This window comes from Argentina silus, assembly GCF_951799395.1.
Source record: "Argentina silus genome assembly, chromosome: 1".
NCBI classification, from domain to species: Eukaryota; Metazoa; Chordata; class Actinopteri; order Argentiniformes; family Argentinidae; genus Argentina; species Argentina silus.
This window is the reverse complement of record NC_139655.1, coordinates 15,481,915-15,507,130: the sequence shown is the minus strand read 5'-3', so window position 1 is coordinate 15,507,130 and position 25,216 is coordinate 15,481,915. Positions and strand designations below refer to the sequence as shown.

Genomic DNA, 25,216 nt, shown 5'->3' with positions numbered 1-25,216 from the left:
TCTTCATGGGTCAGATTTGGAGGTGAAACAACAACATAGTAATAGGGGATGAAAGTCGATTCTTCCCCTTTGTTTCCTCGGGTTCTAAAAATAGCTCTTGCTGAGCAGGCATCAGAGCCATGCAGCAATCTCTCTCTCTCTGTTGCGGTTGGGATGTGCAGCATAGTGCGCTGAGTCCACAATGCAAGCTTTTATCCATTGGGATATTGCATAATGCTGATACTCTATGTAAGAAAGTGATGTGATGTGAATGTTTTTGATGGATGATAAGTCTATTTGTTTAGGTACATTAGGTACAGAAAGCATCCCTTGCATTGATTTATTATGACTTGCCAATGTGCAGGCTCCAAATTCCCCCTAGTAATGGTGTTGTGATTATTTGATAGGGACATCTGATTGACTGTTTAATCTGGATTTCAGTTTTCGGGCTGCCTTGAACGATGTTTCCTATTTTTCCTTGTTATTCCCCCCATTACACCCCCATCACTCTCTCACACACAGAGACACAAACACACGAAAGAGAATACGGAATATTACTGTTGCTATGGGAGTTGGAAAAGCTTTCACTGGCGTTGCCGTATCCAAGCAATTACACAATGCCAACAGGTCCGCTACGCATATTTAAAAGAGTTGCCACTGTGCTCATATCCTTAGCAACGTATCATCTAAAAGTCCCCCGCACAATACCATTATAGACTTGCCAAAATGAGGCCACTTTCACTAGGTTGCTACTACTCAGTTTGCCAGTGCACATTCAATATACTGTATATTCTGTCTGTACACACATACCTAAAAGAAAAAATGAAGTCATAAAAAAATATAGTCTTGTTTTATTTTGCAAGTGGTCTGTGGCATCTATCTGTGGCACATTAAGAGATATCAGGCTGGGATGTCTAATGGATGTGCTGCTGGGATGTTGACACTGAGCCAGATAAGTACTGAGATCATTGAGTGGGAGGATCAAAGGGAGCTCAGACACTTGGGGAGGCAGTGGGGGAAAACAGCAGAAGGATACAACATACAGTAGGCACCACCACCATACACCATCAGTTTCAGCACCATACATCTCATACACAAAATATCAATCTTTCATATTTTCACTTGATCTTATGAGAGACTCCCATTCAAACCTGCTGAAGTTTAGCATTGACCAGCTCCTTATATAGTACCCTTTGTGCAACCCATGGCCCTAGCCTTCATATTTTTTGGACTACAATACAGTACATTATGCATGGTTTCACTCTATCATGGTTTCAGTCAAACTAAACCATGCTGTGGTGGCTGATATATTCGTTCACTTTGTTGTTGTTGCAAAACAGATTGTTTTTTTTTATAATGGTGTAGTAGGGTATGAGCAAGCAACCTAATTTCTTTCTCCACTGGGGAATGACGTGTTTGTTATTGGTTTACTTTGGTCCAGCCGTTGCTGCCAGGTAGAAGGATAATTTTTGGCACTAGAATGAACTATCCTAGCAACCGTTGTCACTGAAAAACCAAAGAGGGGTGGCAGGGTCTCTGTAATGAGGCGGTGGTGAGTAGTGGATAGAATAGTTTATGTCCTGTGTGCAGCGCCAAGGAGTGGATATCTTTTGTCCATGCCATGTTAACTGCATGAGACCACAAGACCCTCAATGAATCACATACTGTGTGTGTGTGTGTGTGTGTGTGTGTGTGTGAGAGAGAGAGAGAGAGAGAGAGAGAGAGAGGGATGGAGAGAGGGAGAGAGAGAGAGAGAGAGAGAAGGGGAGGGGAAGAGGACCTAATTGTGTGTATGTGCCCCCTGCTGAGGATGGACTCCATAGTACATTGGCTCTCGTTGTACTTATTGTGTGCTTCTCATTTCATGATATGTCATCATCTCCCATATGAGGCAGGAATTTCACAGGGGACCAGTGGCAGATATGGTATGGTGTCCTAACTCCTAAGTCATTCACATGTCAGTCAAATGTATCTAATCTTCCAGTTTTCCTCAACAGGAACAACTGCTCATGCTACATTCAGTAAACCTGAAAAACCCTGAGGAATCATGGCTAGATCCTATCTCAAGGTCTCACCCCAGGGTGACATACAACTTCCACAACACGTTCATAGCCCTTGTCGCTGCATCTCGGATATGTAAAATCTCACGCTAACAATCACTTTGGGTTAGGACTTAAGCTTTTTAACAATGTGCTGCTTTTAGGAACATGTATGTCGTTACAAAATAGCAGTGTAATACACAATCCAATGATGATGTCAGCTTGTTATTGACTTTCCCAGTCTGAATGACTGAGCAAAGGATAGGGGGTGGGGTGTAATTAATCTATGGCTAGTGATGCCCAGCCAGGCAAAAATAAGCGGTAGTGTGGGGGATGGGTGAAGAGCATTGTTGTGACTGGTGGCTGGCTGCAAGCACCGGGACTCGGGAGGCCTTGGTATTTTCCCCTTTTCCGTCTGATTGGTGGAACATAGTGACGGGGTATGGTCCCATTTGGTTTTTGAAACTGTGACCAAGCTGCAATTATTTGACTGTGAAAAAGCTTTTTCCTCATACAGTTATTTAATGTTCAATGATTGAACCATTTCTTTATGAATGAATAAACTGATATATTACAATATATTACAAATCATATTGGTAATTATTACCATTACTGTAAATCTTGTTCACATGAATCGAATGTTATATTATAATATAAATGCATTAATCATTTGTGAAATATTAGTTATATTTTTTATAATTTACGACCTGTATTTCTAAGGGTTAAATGGTACGAAACTGGTTGAAGAGACATTTTCTAAACTGTCGTCGTGACCTGTGTTTTGTACTGTTTACAGTGAGTGGTGTTTGGAATACAGTACTGTAGGCAGTAGCCTGGGTTGCCCATTTTTGTCAGGAAAGTCACCTCACTGTGTTGAACGTCTGAAGCCGTTGGCTTCGAAACGCCTGGCTGTGTGGCTATCTACTAACGTTAGCTTAAAAATGTTCATTAATTTCCTTGAGATATCAATTTTGCAATCTTTGGAAACAGATCATATGGTTTAGCTATAACACGAGGATTACCGAGGAAACCATCTATAGAAAGATTTCAGACAAGTAGGTACTGGATTATGGGACACTCGCAAGCTAACTGCTAGCTAGCCAGCTATCATTTTGAAAGAGCAGCTAACTAACGTTAGCCTAACTTGCTAACGTAGCTAGCATTAGCAACTAGCAAACACAAATTCTTATACGAGGCCTATGAAGGTAGCCCTTATGTTGTCCAGATTTGAAGTATTTTTTTTGTTCACTGATATATTTGTATATACTATTAGTAGTTAGTTATAGTAAGTTAGGTAGGGAATATGTTATGCTAATGTTAGCTGCTAAGCTAGCTAGCGCATTTGCCTCATGGGCACGGGAGTGTGGTGTATAGCCAGAGATTTGGTTTAACCACGTCGCGATACCCAAGCTAGGTAGCTAGCTAGCTAGCTATCTAATTACCAGTGTTAGCATAGCCGCCTCTGCTAACAACTGTGTGGGGGATGGGCATTGTGTTCTCCAACCCTGTGTAGCTAACAAGCTATGCTAGCTAGCTATCTATCTAGGTTAGCATGGTGACATAACGCTAGTCAACGTCTCACAGGCTGCGGTGTGCTAGCCTGCATGATATCTCGTGGCTAGTTATGCACTGTAACATTATGTAGCTATTTCTATATATTTCATTAGCGTACAGAGTTAATTTGCTCGGTAAATTGAATCACAATGACGCAGTAAGTTGGTTAACAGTAAGCAAAAGTTAACTAGCTAGCTAGCCAGCTAACTAGTCCTTGACCTCAATGGGTAGGACTAATCCCTGTAACGAATACGTTTTATTCAACTTTGCACCTTTACAAGCACAATGTTGAATCACATTGTAAAAGCTTTCTTAAATTAAATGAATTAATAATCAGAAACACCACATTCGATTTATCGTAATTCATTAACTTTTCGTTTTTATGATTGGTACCGTCCAAATCTATGTTCCATTGCAATCCAGCAATTGGACAGACCCATCTCAATAGATAAACTAGCGGCACCGTACGCGTCCAAGCTATTTATTTAGATAGCAATTACTCTGCACAATGCTCCTTATGATTCAGGTAATGTATTTGCAAATGTACGGTTGTTTTTTATTCAACAACGAGATAGGGATGAGCTGCAATCAATCCATCAGCAGCTCCTACCCTAGTTCATTTGTCCATTGTGTGTGTGTGAGAGTGAGTGAGTGAGTGAGTGGGAAAAAAATAATTTGGTTTGGAGGGCAGTCAGATTTTTGTGACGATGTAAATACACGACAATGGCTAAATGTCCTGCTCTTGTAAACACTAAAGTGCAATTTGGAAGATCAAGTTGTTCATGCTTCTAGGCGTCAAGAAAATGTAGCCCATATAATACTATTTCTATGATGAAACCTAGTTAGTAACAAAAATATGACTCAAACCTACTAGTACTATGCCCATTACTACAGCTTTGTAAAGTCAGAGTTATTATGCCATAGTGCAGTCCCAATAGAACAGTGTAGTAGGATTCTCCATAGACTACTACTTGCTTACTCCCACCAGACCACTTGTAGCACAAAGATCCAGATTGGCTGTTTTGGCTTCCAACACTGCTGACCCAGTTTCTCTGATAGAGTAGTGACACACCCCTCCTCACTAGTCTGTTCTTAACTCTTTCCTCAATCTGCAGGCTGCCTGCTTGCCCACTCACTGCTACATTTTCTTCATGAGTTCCATACGGTATTGGCAGGTGATTTTGACTCACTAATCTTAACATACCTCAGATTGTAATCATACACTGTAGAATTGTGCTCTGCTTTTGAAAAGATCACATCATCCTTCCATTTTGCAGCTATAGATAATCCGATACTCACGGTTTAACTCATGTATTTCTAAGAGAGTGGCTTATGGTTGTGGGTGGGTAAAGTGTGTTTGCTGGAATTAGTTTTAATTGTACCCTAATATGTTGTTTTCTTTTCTTCCCTAGACGACTGAGAGTTACTCCTCAGGACTGCATAGCGATGAGCTTCTGAAAGGCATTTGGTCACATGGTGAGTTATTACAAAATGTACATGGATATTCTAGATGGCTAGTTTACCCAAAATGTTCACATCATGCGCACATAAGATATCTGAGAAGACCGCTAAATGTTTTACAAGAAATCATGCACATGCTATCAGTTTGTATAGTTGTATGTTTTTGTCTAATGTTTTAAGGTTATTTAGCCATCTTTAAAGGATCCCACTGAATTGCTGGTGTGCATTGTAGAGGGTTAGGGTTAACCCCCCCCCCCCCCCCCCCCCCCCACCCACACACACACACACAAACTCAAGATTCAAAGTGTTTATTATCATATGCACAGTAGAAAACATGTTTCCCTGTACAACGAAATTCTTGCTTTGCTGTCTGCAGAATGCCAACCAATGTAAAATATACAATACTAAAGAATATACAATATATACTAAACAAATGTACAAGAAAGCAAAATTTAAGGCATAAAATAAAATAGCAGCAATAATAATAATAAAACAGTGCAAATGTAGCAGTGCAATTATGCAAACTGGAAAATTCAGTTATTGAGGTAGTAAGGTTATATTAATCTCCTATGGGTTGTTTAGGAGCCTGATGGCAGTGGCAAAGAAGGAGTTCTTCAGTCTGGTGGTCCTGCATTTAACACTTCTGTACCTCCGGCCTGAGGGTAGAAGTGTGAACAGTCTATAGCGCTTTCTCTCACTTCTTGAGCACTTTGCATAGAAACTCCCCACAGAGTGAACTCCATGGAGCAGTTGTATTCTGTTTCGAGATCCGATTCTGAGCTGCCTCTCTGTCTCCAAAGTCACTATCCTCCCAAGGTATCGTTTTTGAGATAGATTCGAAGGTAGCCACTTCATCATACGTGTTCACGCATCATGCATGAAAAAGACTCCAAATCAGTGTTCAGAAATACTGTATAACACTGTTCTGACTATGATTGGCTCTTTCTCGCTTTTCATCATCCAGCAGAACTCAAAATATGATTAGGGGCACAAGCCACTGAAAATTATGGAGCGAGTCACTTTTATTTCAGAAATTGTAGTGGAAGAAATCCTAATTTTCACTGCTCTCCAGTATGGAATTAAATACAAGAGAGTTGTATGGCATAATTCAGTTGTATGTATTTTTTCTTATGCAAAGTGATTAAATGGGTTCTTTAATCAATAAGTTAATGTTTCCTAGCTTAAGCATGGTGTTTACTGTTTATAAGATGGACGCAAATGATGCTAAGCATAGCACATCCACACACAGCGTGTATACAGCTCTATAGAGCTGTATTTATCAGATCAGTACTCTCTAGTGGCTGTTCAGTACAGTACTCAGAATCAGTATTGACAATGAAAAAGTGGTATTGGTGCGTCCCTATTTCTTTTTAAGCTATGAGTCACACCTTTGATGAGGTGTCAGGAGGGAGGCCCCTATTCCACTGCATGTAAACAGACAGAGTTAAAGTCACCGGAGTGAGTGTAACTCACTACTGGCCTATTATATTATATACAGTTCAATAAATAGGCCTATATCCAATGTTTCCTCAAATAATTTTACACACTGAGCAAAATCAAGGTGTACTTGGAAAAAATGTCAGCACAATGAGCAACCAGGACGGAATGGGTGCGTTTACCATAACCAACATTTATGACCCATAACCTACAGTGGATAATGGTTGATAAACTATATTCTTTTATATCAATTGATTTTAATGGTTTGAATTTATCTATGTACTGTAAACATGGAAGAAGAAAGTCTATTCTTACATTCAGTTTTTGATCTAGATTGGATTTTGTGAATTTCCCTGTCTAGTCAGCATTTTTAAACGCACATCCTCCAAAAATCTGTGGTTTGATTTCACCTGTGTTATCATTAAACAAACAGACATTTAGCAAGCTACAAATGCACGACACAATTCTCTACCACTGTATACTCAGGTAAATTTGGCTTCACATCCTCAATTTTGGGTGTTGGAATGTAATATTGGTGTTGCTAAAGCACTGACATTATCCTCTCTTCAATAGTGGCTTTTGTACAATGCATTTCGGAGACACCAACCAGAGGGGAGGGACAGACAGAAGCCTATAAGTTGTAACTGAGCGGTTATAACATTTATTTGCATGACGATCAACCGCTACCCAAAATTCCATGACCATCACAGCCCTAGCTTAGAGGGAACATTACCTTCAGCTCTCAGGGTTGATATTGAGGTGCCTTCTTCTGTGTGAAATTGTTTTATTTTGTCCAAGTGGCTTCTCAGCACCTCATAACCACATCCCTTATCCCTCAGTCAGTGTCAATGGTTGAATAGTTGTCTCTCTCCTGTGGGACGTCCAAATGTACAGCAAAACCCATAGGCTTTGCCCCTGGCTAATGCTAAATTGTGAATGTGGTTTGTTCCACTTCTAATATTGTCTGGATTCATTCTGTGTGGTGAAGTCCATGGCTAGATAGGTACCATGCCCCTCTTGATTTGATTAGCCATGGTTCTCAGTTTTTTAAGGGGGGGAACTGAGTGTTGATCTTTCAGTGGGCTGGCATGATGGAAGCAGTGGAGGTTTCGGTTTCATCCTCCATCCAAGTTCTTGTTTATTTCCACAGTCCTGTTTAAACAGTGTGGCTTTGGTTGAATGAATACGTCTCGGGGAAACAAACTATGCAGAGCTGTTATTCCTGAAGCTAAGCTCTGTTTCCTCCAGTGGTTTGGGTCCACAAGAACCAGCCTGCCTCTTAAAGAGGCCTGGTAATTATTTCCAGTTGTGGGTTAATGAATGGAAACTGGTGCCTTGCCTAAGGCCAGGATAGCTCTCCAACCACCAAAGGAAGAGGAATTAAACTCCATTATTGAACTGCCAAATGATGATAGCTGTGTGCTATGAAATGGCCAGAAGTAGGTCGTCTAAGGTGAGGGATTTTTCTCCCCCATCTCATCAGAAAGTGTGCCCATTTGATATGTCTGTTATGCAGTGAAGTGACGTCATCGTCAGTTGGGAGTTGACAGCTCTTTATAACACCTTGTTTTATTGACTTGGCACAGACGCTAACTATTTACACTCCATTTGCATGGATCTTGTTTACGATTTACATTCTAGGCTATGTATGAACAGCCACTCTAGCCAATACGGCTGGATGATATTGCCTAAATATCATATCACGGTATATGTACAGTGTTGGACAGTATTTTGTTTCTTACTAATTAAAGTTCATGTAAATTCTTCACTCTTTTTTCATTTTACCGATTAGATCTAACGTTTCATTGGTGTCATACTGCATCTTATATTCATGTTGAAGTTACAAATGAAACTGTTGCAGTATGACCAGAGGAGAAAAGCAACGGTTTTGACGGTATAGTCAAATTCCATATCACAGCGTGGATCATACCGGTATAACCAAAATACGTGATACAGTAGGTCGAAGTTTAGAAGTTGGCCACTGGTGTGACGATGTCGCAGGAGTACCGTGACGGCACTAGCGAGTTTTATTTCAGGTCATTCACCTCGGCAAAACAACCACCAGGCATCATTAAGCATGATGGATATGCTTAAACTGTGTTGTAGTGTGTTTACAAACATTGCCGCCTTATGAATTATGTAAAGAGTAGCTTATGAGTTGTTGTTTGAATTTGGAGGACAAATTATTGTCTGGTCAGAGAAATTCGAAATGATGTCCTTGGATAATCCTTAATTTAGAACAAATCATGTCTTCATGGACACTTTATAAAATGTCAGACATGGAATATGTGTGTTCGGGAAATGTCATATTATTAACTCATAGCGATTATAATGTTTCTCAGTTGATTCCATGCATTTCAGCAGTAGGCTATATGGACACAGCGTGCTCACAAAGCAAAGAGCGCAATTCGTGTCAATAATTTTCCGCTCTGGCACTGCGAGTTCACATTAATGAATGAATGACATAAATGAAGAGGCACAATTATGGACAATGGCTTTGTAAATCAGTGGGTAGGGTCCCGTGTGATATTCCAAATATTAACACATACTGTTTTAAACACATTTGAATAGAATCAATGGGTAGGGCCATGGGAGACATTCCGAACATTAACACTTATCAAATACAGAGTGGTAGGCCTGCCCACTCTTCTCAAATACATTTGGCGTGCATTCCTATGAAAATCAGAGACCCTATAAAAACAAAGATATTAATTCCAAAATTACATGAACTGTTATCCTTGCATTAAGATGGACTCAATTCAATTGAGTGAGTTGTTGATGACATTTTTGCATTTTAGTTAATTTTAAGAGTGTCATATTAAAGGGTCTGAATACTTATGTACATGAGGCGTTTCTGTATTTCAATTTCAATATATTTACTGAAATTTCTAAAAATGTGTTTTCACTTTGTCATTCTGGGGTATTGTGTGTGGATTGATGGCAAATTATTTTAATTTAATCCATTTTAAATTGAGTCCATAACACAACAAAATGTGGAAAAAGTGAAGGGGTCTGAATACTTTCCGAAGGCACTGTATTTGTATTTCACTGTTCTTTTTCACCCCTGTCCGTCATATTATATCATAGCTGGCTACAAATGAAATACTTTCATATAGGTGTCATATAATTGCTGTAGCCTTGGACAGTTGTGATATGTGACATTCATGATCTGTAGGATACACATTTTGATTCAGCTCCTGTGTGTGTGTGTGTGCTTGGGCTCCGCTTACAACAAGCTCAAATTGTTTTCCATTAACAAACAAAAGTGTGACAATTTATCTAGCCACTAGAAAGACACAACTCAAATGCTGAGCACAATCCAATCCTACTCCCCTTGAACAGTAAAGTTCTTCATTTAACAAATTCTGTTAGTTCATAGAAGATTGACATGCAAACAAAGATTTTTACTGTAGCCTTTAATGTTACATATTTTAGAGAGCTGTAGCCTCACTCCCCCTTCCGACGTGCCTGGTTGTTATCATGAAAAACGTTCCAACGCATGGGGACTGTGTGAATTGTCCGACAGATCCACTGAATAAACTTCCAGCTGATTTAGCATTGATTCGATATCGGCTTTCCAATAAAGTCTGCATGGATTTGGCAGAGCCTATTGTGACGCTTAATGTTAACAGCAGAAGACGACAGACCACATTTGCTGACAAATTCGCTCACCTTCCCCCACTCATAGCAGCTTGCGCTCTGGTAGTCTAGATATCACACTGGTTAGGCTCCTCCTAAAGCCTCTATGCAATCACTTTGTACAGTGGTGCGCGTTGGCATAGGCTCCTGCTAGATAGTAGTGCAGGTTTGGATGAGTTGGCATTGACATACTGACAAATATGCAACGCTCTCATGATCAGAGCTGTTTATCAGGTCCGGACAGGTGCACTCGGGTGAATCAGCTGTAGGCCATGTGTCATTTACCTGAGACCTGATCATTTCATGCTTTTCACTCACACAAACCACTATGTTATTCTCCCATCAACCTTGCATCCATAGCTCAACACTGACGCTCAAGAACGTTGCGGAAGGTGATGGGGAAATTAAATGTCTTGCTTGAGCTCTGCTTACAAAAAGCTCAAATCGTTTCCAATTAACAAACAAAAGCATGACAATTTATCCAGCATGCTCTCCCCCTTCAAATGAAAAGCCTTATACGAAATAAATGCATTATTATTATTATTATTATTACATTGTGTGAAACATTCCTCCCTTTCCCTGCGCTGTGACAGAATGTGTGATGACGGTATGAGAGTAGATAGGAGTTGGTCCCATTGCTTGGTCCTCATTAAAATAACCTGATATTTAAACCGTTTCCACTCTTAGTCTCTTCTAGGCTCCTATCCTGCGTTGACCCCATGGTTTAACCACCAGGACTAAAAATGAGCATAAGCAGTGATGAGGTCAACTTCCTGGTGTACAGATACCTGCAAGAGTCAGGTAAGCATTGATATTCACACCCTCAATCTCTGTAGGATTTCCAGTATCAGTCAGATTTCAGACTGTATAACACTCACATTCTATCTGGGGGAGAGCTATAAGATGTGCAGCAAACAGTATTGACGCAGTGTTGCAGACGCTGCTTATTGAAGGACATTATGAATACTAATACCAGCTGTTTCCCTCTCTTTCTCTCCCTCCCCCTCCCTCTCCCTCTGTCTCTCCCACTCTGTCAGGCTTCTCTCACTCAGCGTTCACCTTTGGCATAGAGAGCCACATCAGCCAGTCCAACATTAATGGAGCCCTGGTGCCCCCTGCTGCCCTCATCTCCATCATCCAGAAGGGCCTGCAGTACGTGGAGGCTGAGGTCAGCATCAACGAGGTCAGTATCGCACCAACGCTCGCTACATGCTATAACCCAAACACTGACTGGAATGAAGCTACACACAATTTTTAAAACACTTGGTTCACCCTGCAATGGGGTATTTATTTATTTATTTATTTTAATATGTTTTTAGGGCATTTCTGCTTTATTGGGATAGAGACAGTAGAGATTGACAGGAAGGATGGGAGAGAGAGGAGGGATGACATGCAAGACGTGTCGAGGGTCGGAATCGAACCAGGAACCTTGCGATTATGTGGTATGCGCATTAGTGTGCTACGCCACTAAGTGCCCCCTGCAATGGGGTATTTTGTGTTGAATTGTCTATTCTCATTCCGCATAGCCCTAATGGCATAATGATAATTTTATGGATAGAAGGTTCAGGATCTTGTAGGCTACTAGTAGTGTGTACGGGGTGCTTATGCGGGCATATATTGGATACTGTATCTGATAGGTGTACCCTGATTTTATCTCCCTGTCCAGGATGGGACTCTGTTTGACGGGCGGCCCATCGAGTCCCTGTCCCTGATCGACGCGGTGATGCCAGACGTGGTCCAGACCAGGCAGCAAGCATACAGGGACAAGCTGGCCCAGCAGCAGCAGACAGCTGCAGGCAGCACCAGCGCACCCCAGGGCAGCGCCAAGAATGGAGAGGGCGCTGCCAATGGGGAGGAGAATGGAGCCCACGCCTTAGCCAGTGAGGAAACCTTGAAATTGTCCCGCCCTCTGCTTTTTTATATTTGATACTTTTGTAGAGTCAGAACTTTTACCCAGTGTGTGAGTGACTGGTGTATCTCTGTGCCCCCTCCCCCCCAGACCACCATGCAGAGATGATGGAGGTGGATAGGGACGTGGAGATCCCCCAGAACAAGGCCATGGTCCTGAGGGGCCATGAGTCTGAGGTCTTCATCTGTGCCTGGAACCCCGTCAACGACCTCCTCGCCTCAGGGTCAGAATCGGCCCCTTCTCTAGTGGCTTTATTATAAAGCATTAGGCCTAGTAGTTTGTATAATGGGGACATCTTGATATCTGTACTTGACTGAATAGAGGAATCACAATGTTGATAATCTAGAGAAATAATGAGAAGTAATGATTTTTCACCTCCAAATTAAGTGTCTTATTTAAATGTAAGAACTCTTTTACTGTGTGTGTGTGTGTGTGCGTGGTGTGGGTGCATGCAGGTCTGGGGACTCAACGGCACGGATCTGGAACCTGAGTGAGAATAGCACAACAGGCTCCACCCAGTTGGTGCTGAGGCACTGCATAAGGGAAGGGGGCCAGGACGTACCCAGCAACAAAGACGTCACCTCACTCGACTGGAATGTGAGTGTGTGTCTGTGTGTGCGTGTGTGTGTTTGTGCGCTCATGCATGTGGCGTGTGCATGTGTCCACTACTGCTGCCAGAGGCATTCCCTGGCATTGCTTCCCAATCGGAAATGTGGGATGGATTCACTCCCTTGGAAAAAAGGGCTTTCACTGTTATCTGAATATAGACATAGAGTGCAAGCTGTCTTTTTCTTGTATGTAGTTGCTGGAGCAGGATTCTTCAGCATGAGAACATCCTTCATCAGCATGTAGAACTTGGACATAAGTCTAAATCATGCAATGATGTCAATGGGGGGTTTACACAAAAGTTGTGTATGTAGATCTGAAATTAATGATCCGTCCCCTTTGTGCAAGGGATCTACACCAGAGAACACATTGTTGTAGAAGGCTGTCTGGGGGAAAGTAACTTTTGACTGATTTATTAATATCTTTCTTTCAGAGTGAGGGTACGCTGCTAGCAACAGGCTCATACGACGGCTTCGCCAGAATATGGACTAAAGACGGTGAGCCATTGAATGTCTCAACTTTAAAGGGCCAATCTGTGATTTAATCAACAACCAAGTGGTCACCCTGCCACTTTTTTTGGGGGGGGGGGGGGAATCCCCTTTTAACACCTGTTTTCTAAATACAGAGACAGGCGATCTGTAATCCTGCTCTATGGCTAACAAGTGGCATGTGTTTTACAGGTAACCTGGCCAGTACCCTGGGTCAGCACAAAGGTCCTATTTTTGCTCTCAAATGGAATAAGAAAGGCAACTTTATCCTCAGTGCTGGTGTAGATAAGGTAAACATAGTAATGGTCTCTGTAATACATCACAATCTTTTTGTCATATTTGTCACTTCAGTGGGTAAATTATGTATTTGTCCCCTGCATAGACTACCATCATTTGGGACGCTCACACAGGAGAGGCCAAGCAGCAGTTTCCCTTCCACTCAGGTGAGTCTCACACACACACACACACACACACACACACACACACACACACACACACACACACACACACTCCTCTCATGCTAAACCTCTCAACAACTCTTATTGCTGTTGTGTGTCTTCTGTTCATTCTTCCGTCTGTGTGTTTACAGCGCCTGCTCTGGATGTGGACTGGCAGAGCAACAACACGTTTGCCTCCTGCAGCACAGACATGTGCATCCACGTGTGTAAGCTGGGCCAGGACAGGCCTGTCAAGACCTTCCAGGGACACACGGTAAGACTGGCCTGGACCAGCTCTCCATGCCTCTCAAGAATCTAGAGTGGCTGCCTCTCCTTCAGCTGCACTGATCTGAACATGAAGCACAGGTGAAAGCAATATTCACCAGGAATTAGCTTTCACCTGTCCAGTTCAACGTTGGTGCAGATGAAGGACAGTGGGATAGTAGAGAAAGCAGATTTATTCCATTCTGATGCACCCTCTGTGTGTGCCCTGCTGTATTACAAAGTGTGTTTTGCATGTGTTCACCCCTCTTTAATGATCCCTATATCTGTTTTCCCTCCTCCTCTAGAATGAAGTGAATGCAATCAAGTGGGATCCCACAGGCAGCCTCCTGGCCTCCTGCTCAGATGACATGACACTGAAGGTCAGGCTCATAGCTGTGTTCTGCTCACACACACACACACACACACACACACACACACACAGAGTACAGCAGTCTCTATTATGGTAGCCCCACATATCACTTGACTTTTTTTCAGCCTGATGTAAGGCCACAGTGTTTCTGTGTGTCATTCGGTTCTAACTGATTCATGCTCTCATGTCACGACCTCTCCCTCTGTAGATCTGGAGTATGAAGCAGGACTCATGTGTGCATGACCTGCAGGCCCACAGTAAAGAGATCTACACCATCAAGTGGAGCCCCACAGGGCCCGGGACCAACAACCCCAACGCCAACCTGATGCTAGCCAGGTAAGGCAACACTCTCAACTACCGTGTTTCCCCTAGAAATGTTTTAGGCAGAGCGTCGGGTGTTCATAGTAACTTACATGTGCATTTGTCCAATATTGTCACATCATATCACACCACAGGGGGATCAGGGAACCTTATAACCTTAAGGTTATTTTAGGGGGCTTCCTGCAATCTAGAACCTTGAATCATATAAAGGAGCCACAGTTGCTATACATTACCACCAAAGATACTGGGGAAAACTCTACAGTAGGCCTATATAAGAACATGCTCCTCTTTGAGCTGTTATTGTGTATCGTCAGAGTCATACATTTGATAGGCTTACTTGGATGCACAATGGACTACATAGGCCTATACCTGTCTCTGTAAGAGTAGAGGCATGCGACTGGCGGGGGAAATGATCTTCTCCTGTCCTACAGTCTAGGCAACTGTCCTATCCAATCCCTCTGAAATTCAAAACCCTGACTACTGTCTTGATGAAAATTCCTCACTTCATTCTGTAATCCTTAATCGGTCCCCATTAAGTACCTTGATATTTAAACTGTTTCCTCTCTTCATCTTGCCATTCTTCATGAGCCAATCTGCTTTAGCCTACTCTCCCTGGCTGTCCCTCACTCTAGCCCCACCTGCTTGCTCTCATTATCCCTTGACAGGGACCATCTCAGATTTATTCTTGTCATTGCAGATGGCATGTTCACTTTTTTTTTATCGATTCATGAAAGCTCTCATTACAATCATGTGAAATATGTTCAACGTGGTGGGGGAAACACTGTTCAACTCCAACTCCACTGCTTCTCTCTCAGCAGATTTCTACTTGTTTCCCTCAGTTTTGCCAACACTGAAGGGTTAGGGAGCTAGGGAAGGTTCTTAGAGTTTCTGGACTACTAGGTATATGTGTAAACTAAACTGAACTGATTTATTCTCCCTGTCTCTGTGTATCTCCTCCCCCCCAGTGCGTCGTTTGACTCAACGGTGCGTCTTTGGGATGTGGAGCGTGGGGTGTGTATCCACACACTCACCCGCCACCAGGAGCCTGTCTACAGTGTGGCCTTCAGCCCTGACGGACGCCACCTGGCCAGTGGCTCCTTCGACAAGTGTGTTCACATCTGGAACACTCAGGTACAAGCTCCTGCCCTCAACCTCACCTTTCAAATCTCTAGCTCAAACCTGTCCTTAGGCTAACTAGCTCATTTTGAAAACGTCATTATATCCATTTGCTAAATCTTCGGTATGTGACATTTATTTTTAAATATCTTAACATGCACTGTCTTTGAACCTGAGTGGCCCTCTCCATGGCTCCATAGGCCAAGCTACAGCTGCAAGAGCAAATCTAGGCTTGTTTATAACTGGGGTTTCTTGGCAAATCCACCAAGTCTCTCTTTTAAAAGCAACTCACAGCTTAAAAAATATAAACAAAATCTATAGGCTACTCTCCTTTCAAATATACCATAAAGGGTTTTGTTTCATAACTGCAATCATTTTATTGGAAAGAAAGTACGTTTGAATGTTGGATATAGCATTTTGGAATGAAAGTCTTCATACAAAAAATACGAGATGTGATTTGTTTTTGTTTTTTACTTGAAGCAGAGACAAAAATGTTCTTTGATGGTATGATTAAATATGTTTCAGAGTAAGATAAATGATAAAATAAACTAATACAATAATACTGTTTTCGTGGGAAATGTTCAAATGTGAGTGCTGTGAGTGATTGCATGGCTTGTGGCTGAGCACAGACTCGGTGCTGAAGAATGGTCTACTTTGCTTTTACGTGATCTGATGCTATATCTGTGTGTCTGTCCAACTCTCTTCTGTCTACAGACTGGTGCTTTAGTCCACAGCTACCGGGGGACGGGGGGCATCTTCGAGGTGTGCTGGAATGCCACGGGGGACAAAGTGGGAGCCAGCGCGTCAGATGGTTCGGTAAGTCTTACCTATGTCCCATTCATATTCACAGTTCATCATTACTCCAGAGCTAATACCCTTATGCAGCCTCAGTTGGCAGGAACTCAGTCAGTTTTCTGACTGGACTTGAGGCTTTATTGGCTGAATCAGGGAATGCTTAGATTGCAGGGTTCTCCCCAGAATCTTTGAACAAGGTGGCACTGGAATGCGTTATCAAAACCGGCTCGATGTCATTGGATATCAGTAATTACTCTATCATTACTGAATATCAGTTTCTTTTGCTCTGAAATGTTTAAATAGTGGTGAGGCAAGTCAACAAGGTGGCGCAGCGCCACTCTCACATTCTTTGGGAAGAACCCTGGATTGAATAATGATCCTTTACTTTTGCTACTTTAAACACAGCACTGTAAAACAGACTGAACTCATTAATATATATTATCTGAAGATGTATGACCCCCCTAAAAACCCAACCTCTCCTCTGTTCCAGGTTTGTGTACTAGACCTGAGGAAATGACGCTCGTTTGGGGAGCCATGGACCGACTACGAATGTGTACATAGCCAAAATGACTGTCCCTGCCTGTCCTCTACACTGCTGTAGTACCATCTGAAGCCATGGCCCACCACCATCACAGCCAAACAGAGCGCCCTCCCCCCACAATGACCTCTCCAGTTAAGGGTCCCCTGTGCCCTACCACCCACCCCACCATTTCTCTCACAGACCCACCCCACCATCTTTCTCACAGACCCACCCCACCATCTCTCTCACAGGAAAAAGGACAATTTTATGGTGAAAAAAACATCCTTGAGGAGAAGTGGACCCATTGCATACATACCAAAATATCTGCTATTTTTGTCTTTGCTCTTTTTATCCTTTGTATCACAAATGTTAGGCTTTTTTTCTTTTTTGTTGTTGGTGTGTGCATATTGTACATGTCAGCATTCGTCGTCCTGTGGCCATTGTTTTTGCGTTAGGTTTTTACTTTTTCTGCAGGTTTTGTGTTACATGTCAAGGGGGGGGAAAGAGAGCTCAGTAGGATTTGTTTATCTTTTATTACGATTTGGGTTTGAAACTGTTTGGGAGAAATCCATTCACTTTGGCACTGTACATTTTTGTGGTTCAAGAAAACATTGGACAAATATATATTTCAAAAGTTGAAATGGGTTTAATTTGTTTTCCACTGTAATTTTTGTCTTGTTCTCCTGTTTTTTCTTTCAGTTTGCCAAAATCGATTTTTAGAGTATCCGTCAGAGAGCAGTTAGTTAGGAGGAAAGATGCTCCATGCATCATGTTGCTTCTCAACTGTAGAAATGGTTTCAGGTGTGCATATAACCATTAGGTTATTAGAGCTCTACGTAAGGATTCTAGCTAAGATCCTCTTGGATAAAAGATCATCACTTCAGCTGTTACAAACCCCATCCTCTCATAAGCTAACAACCTTAGGTTCAGGTGTAGCGGTTTGGGGTAGGATGAAGCTGCCCATGGATACTGACCTGATATCAGTTTTGGTCTCCCCCCTCACAAATGGTTATGGATCAGGATTGGCGGAGGGTTAGCTGTTCCTAGATCTGTGTCTATTTGCAACTTCTACACTGATGATGGTGCTTTGAGTTAGCTCATTAAGTGGTGAGACTTAGGACAACCCATGTTTAAAACCAGGCTGCCCAATAGCAGTGATCCTGCTAGGGTCTGTTTAAAGTGAGGACATAACCGCTAACATCTGTGCATTTCACAATATGTTATGTCATCTGTTTCGATTCCACAGTTCATTGTGCGCTAACACATGCTAAATGATAATCAGACTAAGCCATCATTAAGTCCTGTTATTTTTTTTCCTCTTTGCCTTCATTCTTGCTTGGCAATTAATTGGGAAATATCTGTCTTGATTGAAGCAGTAACACTGTCATGGAGAGTCTTGCACGTAGGGCCTTCATAGCACCTTCATAAACATAACATTGGCCCTTAAAAGTGCAGTCAGACATTTTGTTTAACCATGAACTCCCATCGCATGTGACATGGTAATGCTGGACTTAACATTGCAGTTTGTTGTGTAGAATAATTTGTCTATGATGGTCATTGAACGTTTATTATGTCTGGCATCTAGTGATGTTTATGTTGGTGTAACAGGTCTCATGTTCAGTATTCCATTTAGGACACACTACAGTGTCTCTTGGCTCTGGTCGTTGTTAAATGTGGACTATTTCTGGCCAGCAGCAACCCTTTGGAGACAGGCTATGTTGAGGCCTATGCACGGATAGATGGCGCTTTTTGTTGTAGTGTTCAGAGGTGGCATTTTGAAACTTTTTTTTTTTCTTCTTTTTTTTTTTTTTTGGCAGGGAGAGATGGAAACAGACTTGGAACATATGACTTGATGTAACATTGTAACTACATATAATATATATCTGTGTTATCACAGGGGATTCTTTTATATGCCACTCGTATGCAAGGGTGGTTTTTAAAAATTTCTGTGTAACTCTTTATGAAGACACGCTTGAAAATGTGGTATTCTTATGCATCATGTGGGGTCTTTACCATGAAAAAATGGTTCTTTATAAAATACCATTAAACAGTCATAGCTAAAGAGAAGAGCGGCCGAGAGGGGATTTGTATAAGTTCTTTGTTTCTGCACTTTAGACTTCAATGCAAAACAGGGAGATGTGTCTGTATAGCCAGCATTTACACATCTGGAGGGGGAAATGCTCTTAGTTTCAGTTCACACTTGAACGTGTGCAGTCGTTCAGGGAGACCGTGAGGGTGAATAGTGTCTAAACTGTTGATGTCTTGGGGTGCACCTTGGATCTGGGTCAACTTCATGGCATTCCAAATCTCATCTCTTAGCCCTAGCTAACAACCAACGGCTTTAAAACATCAATGTCGTTTTCGCTTTTTTCGAAAGCCTTGTTTGCAATTTTTGTTCAGAATGTCACTTGTTTTACAAACAAATTTTGTACTTAAGCTAAGAATATTTTGAAGTTTGCTTTAATCGAATCAACAGTGAATGGATTGTACCATGAAGACACTATTTATTATAATGTCTATGACAGTGGAATGGTATTTTATAACGTTTTGTTTTTAAAAAGAGATGCGCTTTTTACACTGCATTCAAGTGTTTGCTATTTTTTGTTCCTACCTAAATTACTAATTCTATCTTTGCTATGTCTAAAAGCCCTTGAAGGTTTTGTACTCTTTGAAAACTTTTATAATTCTGATTTATTTGTAGCTATGTACGCAAAAATGAACAAAAACAATAAATCTGAACTTTAACGTGGACGTATCATAACACCCCGGACCATGTAAATACCAGTTTGCAGATTTTTGTTTCATGTTGTGTTGTCTTTGCCCTCACCAATGTTGTTATCTCTCTCTCTCTCTCTCTCTCTCTCTCTCTCTCTCTATACCCTCCCCTCTCTCCCTCCCTCTCTCTCTCTCTCTCTCTCTCACACAGTTGCAGAGACCTCTCTCTCTCTCTCTCTGTGACTTGCTGATCTGACTGTTGTAATGTCACTCAGATCTTTGAAAAGTCTAGAATAAAATCTATTTTGATAATAGCAATGTGTTTTTCTGTTGACTTGCTTCTTTGTTTCTCATGACACCCAGTGAGCTTTTAGGTGTATTGCACAGTTGCTATAGATACTGGTATACACTAACTTGCAATTTACTCCTGTCTTAAGTCATTGGACACTAGTCCTTTAAGCTCTATTACTTTTATATATGCAGACCCCCCAACATGGGGGTGAGTCTAATAGTGAATGGCCTTCTCGTTCTGTTTCTAAGGCTAGAGATTGCCACCTAGTGGTCAAAAGATGGTGTGAAATTGGAATGTAAACTACAAGAGGAATCAAAAACTGCAGGCTACGTTCCAATTTCCTACCCGTTTCCTCAAAGTGTGCACTAGTTCACTCCAACATTAATTCAAAGGCGCTTTATTGGGGTATGATTGGGTCTACAGAGTTTCCTCCGTGTTTCTAACACTCCATTTCTATTAGATCCATGAGCAGGAGTGAATGAGTGCACACTTCTGAGAGACTCCTTCTGAGAGAAGTGTGGGGAATTGGACCACACCACAGTATAAAAAACCCATACAGTGTAGTGAGTTGACCTAAATCCCACCATTATACAACCCACATCCTTAGTCTCAACCGAGTACAATTCTTATCTTTCACCTCATCAGCAAGAGGAAACACCTGTTGTACTCTTAACGGAACCTGAAAAACTTTATTACACCATGCATTCATTCTTTCTGTAAGTAATTGAATTTCAGTCTGTTATATTTGTTCAGACTGTTGACCATTCAACAGGATGCTGAAATAAAAGAGCTCACAACTCCTGAGTGAGCAGGAGATGCCCAAATATGGAATGCATATTATGGAAATACACTCACTGGCCACTTTATTAGGTACACCTGTTCAACTGCTCGGTAACGCAAATATCTAATCAGCCAATCACATGGCAGCAACTCAATTCATTTAGGCATGTAGACATGGTCAAGACGACCTGCTGAAGTTCAAAACGAGCATCAGAATGGGGAAGAAAGGTGATTTAAGTGACTTTGAACGTGGCATGGTTGTTGGTGCCAGAGGGGCTGGTCTGAGTATTTCAGAAACTGCTGATCTACTGGGATTTTCACGCCCAACCATCTGTAGGGTTTACAGAGAATGGTCCGAAAAAGAGAAAATATCCAGTGAGTGGCAGTTCTCTGGCCGAAAATGCCTTGTTGATGCCAGAGGTCAGAGGAGAATGGCCAGACTGGTTCGAGATGATAGAAAGGCAACAGTAACTCAAATAATCACTCATTACAACCAAGGTATGCAGAAGACCATCTCTGAACGCACAACACGTCGAACCTTGAAGCAGATGGGCTACAAAAGGGGGTCCAACCCTAAACTAGCAAGGTGTACATAATAAAGTGGCCGGTGAGTGTATATTCTTCCATGATTTCAATACAAGGATCTTTACTGGAATGTATAGGGAAGTTCAACAAGTTCTGCTTAACAGGTCAGGGAATTTGTAGATTTTCCTGTCTTTCAGTCTTTTACAGCACATTTTATAGACTCCATAGTTCATGACCAGTATGTCTATTGATGAGGAGCCCTAAAGAACATAACAAACATGCCCTTTCTCAATGTCTATACTAGCTGAGGAGTGTGAAATTGGTATGTCAATGAGGTGACCATTGCAGTGCAGGCAAATTAAATGTGGATGATACTCCAAGCCTCCCAGTTATAAACACACACATTCTCTGATGATCCAATGAAACTAGTTAATGAGTGTTGCAGTTAGTATGTCAATGTGTTGGATTTATGATGTAAATGTAGACAATAGCTCAATGTAGGGTGTGAAGTGGCCCCAATGGTTCCTGTTCTATCGTTCACATGGATGGGAACAGGTGAGGCTAGGTTTGAATGTAGAATATAATGCAGCATGGGCCTATGTGAATCACATTCCCGACGGCTTATCAGAGAGTAGAGAAACACTGTACAGTAAAAGGTTTAAACTTGCTGGTAAATATGATATGGGAAAATTGTGATATACTGGATGCTCAAAAAACTGGAGAAAAGGTTCTGTCTGAGATAATAGTGATATGAAAAAAAACATCAGACATGAAGAAGGTTGACCAAAACATGACCTCTTTTTCCAGTGTTTCCAGTTCAGTGTATTAAAAAAGTGTGCGTGCGTGCATGCATGTGTGTATTTCTGCATGTGCACACTGTGTGTGTGTGTGTGTGTGTGTGTGTGTGTGTGTGTGTGTCATAATGTGCAAACATTGCATTCAGTACCTCCTGGGTGTCCCTATGACATACACTCACCGGCCACTTTATTAGGTACACCTTGCTAGTATTGGGTTGGACCCCCTTTTGCCTTCAGAACTGCCTTAATTATTTGTGGCACAGATTCAACAAGGTGCTGGAAACATTCCTCAGAGATTTTGGTCCATATTGACATGATAGCATCACGCAGTTGCTGCAGATTTGTCGGCTGCACATCCATGATTTGAATCTCCCGTTCCACCACATCCCAAAGGTGCTCTATTGGATTGAGATCTGGTGACTGTGGAAGCCATTGGAGTTCAGTGAACTCATTGTCATGTTCAAGAAACCAGTTTGAGATGATGTGAGTTTTGTGACATGGCGCGTTATCCTGCTGGAAGTAGCCATCAGAAGATGGGTACACTGTGGTCATAAAGGGATGGACATGGTCAGCAACAATGCTCAGGCAGGCTGTGGCGTTTAAACAATGCTCAATTGGTACTAAGGGGCCAAAAGTGTGCCAAGAAAATATCCCCCACACCATTACACCACCACCACCACCACCACCAACCTTTGAGTTACTGTTGCCTTTCTATCATCTCGAACCAGTCTGGCCATTCTCACCTTTCTTCCCCATTCTGATGCTCGGTTTGAACTTCAGCAGGTCGTCTTGACCATGTCTACATGCCTAAATGCATTGAGTTGCTGCCATGTGATTGGCTGATTAGATATTTGCGTTTTAAACTATTAACTTGCATTGCTATGACTTTTGGTTTTGATTACTATGAAACTTTTTAAACGTTACAAACTTGAAAGTGCACTTTCTCATCCGGTTAACATGATGGAATGTTGATTAAGGCCAACATTCTGTGAGCTCCTTTATTACTGCAACTGCCATGGAACTTTCAGGACTCATATAAATAAAAACAACAGGAGGCCTACAGAACACATTCTTGATTGAATGACACATTCTTGAATGATTACACAACAATGCACTCTCTTTGCTACCAGCTCTACCTCACTGAGGCCACTCTCAACCGACCAACTACACCACTCTGAACCAACCAACTATACCACTCTCAACCACTCAACCCTCTACCCACTCTACTGAACTACCTCAGGCGTATCCTATTTATTTATCTATCTATCTATGACCTTCTGACATACTATCTATCTACTTCTTCTTTGCAACCGTATATCTTTCCAACCATATATCTATATGAACCTTCCACTACCTAGCATCATCCTTTCTTCTATTCACCAGTCACTACTGCTTCACTCAGTATAATCCACACTGGTTAACCTCATAATTATTTTGATCTTTCTATACCTCCCCTCTCTCATCTATCTATCCATCCTTTCTTTCTTTTATCTGTTCATCCATCCAATCAACCAACATAACCAACCTCTCGTTTAACATTACCGCTTTTGATTACTGCCACGGTCTCATTACATATGAGACACATGGGTTTGGAACTGGCTGTAGGAAGAATGAACAAATATTTCTCCGTCCATTCATCCTTAAAAGATCGGTTTTCTGTATCTACTTTTCTTCCATTCGAGCAAGCCACACTGTCGTCTCCTTCACTACCACATCCCTTTTCCTGTGCGATCGGAAAACAATCCATTTGATTGGCTCATTTGAGGGACGCTATTGCCGTAATGACTGTATTAGCTGTGCCTGCGGTCTGTAGCTTGCGACCATCGGAAAAAAACATACAATACATCATAGACTATCTAACATTATATCTTTACAACCAACCAACCAACCAACCAAACCATCTCTAACTTTATCCACAACCATAATAAGACTATCTGACTTTCTTTCAACTACCCAGCAAATCTATCTATTGAAACACCTTTAAACCTTTTCCACGACCAAAATAAGACTTTGCAAGCCCACAAAGTTTCTTCTGGAACTTCTTTTTCTAGTTTTTTTTAAGATTATTATTATTTTATTTTTTACAGGCCTTAAAATGACATTGTCTTTCCCCCCACATACTGTACTGTACACCAATGTTTTGGTAATTAATCTACCAATAATGGTTTACAACTAGCATAGTAAAAGAGAGGTCAACGGAACACTGGGGTTATATAGGCCTACTGTAGGAAGACAGATGGGAATAGAACAGAGCATTTTTACAGCTTTTGTCTTGTTTTAATACGGGTCGAGCAACTGAAACGCATCCATGTTATCCCCTTGTCTTTGTTTTTCTATGAATTATTTTTAAATATGTTATTTCTGTCTTGGTTGTTGGTAAATGAGCATCTCATGACATGTCACGCATGACACGCGTCTGCAGTTCAACTCCTCCCAATCAGACTAATGCATTTGCACTCTCACCCATAGACCTTTTTGTTTTATATAGACTTACAATGTATCCAATGAGGTCGTTCTGGGTTATCTTCATTGCTAATGTCACTGAGTCATAGCTTTTTGGTCTTCTTTCTTCTTTTTACCTCAGGCAACCACATGATTCTGACCTGTCTTTCTAGTGTCTCCACCAATGGAACCAAACATTAATTATTCAAAAATGTTGTTTTAATCAGGGCTGTATATCTTTTGTGAGTTGAGTTGAGTTGAAGATAGTCTCTTTGTCTTATCTGCTATTATTTTCCTCTCATATCTATGTACCCAGCCAAAGGGCGGTGGTGAGAACAGTACAACAGGAAGACACATTGAGAGTGTGCCAAACCCATAGGATGTCCCCATGATACCATTCCTCCTTCCATTCCATGGATTACAGTGAACATGTCCTCTGATTTCTATCTCCACCAGCTCCCCTGATGAGATGACTATTCCGTATTTTTGTTCAAATTTGTAGGACTTTACCATACTGCCATTCATTGCTGCTATGCTCCAGTCTATTGATCTGATATAGCTAAGGGAAGACCTCTGCTTGTAAGTGTGCTGAAGCAGGAGGGAAATGAGTCCCTCCTCTCATCTGTGCCTCCACGCTCAACCCCACCCCGCACAGAAAAAGGGCGAGGGAGGGAGTATAGAGAAAGGAACCAAGGCAATCGACACATTCACAAGCAGAGTATTCACACTC

At 41.7% G+C, this 25,216-nt stretch overlaps 1 protein-coding gene across 1 annotated transcript; it reads left to right on the top strand.

Annotated features, from left to right (window-relative positions):
* Positions 1-2,931: 2,931 nt before the first annotated feature.
* On the top strand, positions 2,932-19,964 carry tbl1xr1b (TBL1X/Y related 1b). Its single transcript, XM_083673964.1, has 16 exons — positions 2,932-3,073; positions 4,985-5,048; positions 10,807-10,910; positions 11,147-11,292; positions 11,776-11,989; positions 12,109-12,241; positions 12,474-12,615; positions 13,058-13,121; positions 13,305-13,402; positions 13,495-13,555; positions 13,702-13,823; positions 14,119-14,193; positions 14,392-14,519; positions 15,470-15,635; positions 16,335-16,436; positions 16,906-19,964. Exons 3-16 carry the CDS (start codon positions 10,853-10,855, stop codon positions 16,930-16,932), a joined length of 1,536 nt encoding a protein of 511 aa, XP_083530090.1. The 5' UTR covers positions 2,932-3,073; positions 4,985-5,048; positions 10,807-10,852; the 3' UTR covers positions 16,933-19,964.
* The last annotated feature ends 5,252 nt before the right edge of the window (positions 19,965-25,216 follow it).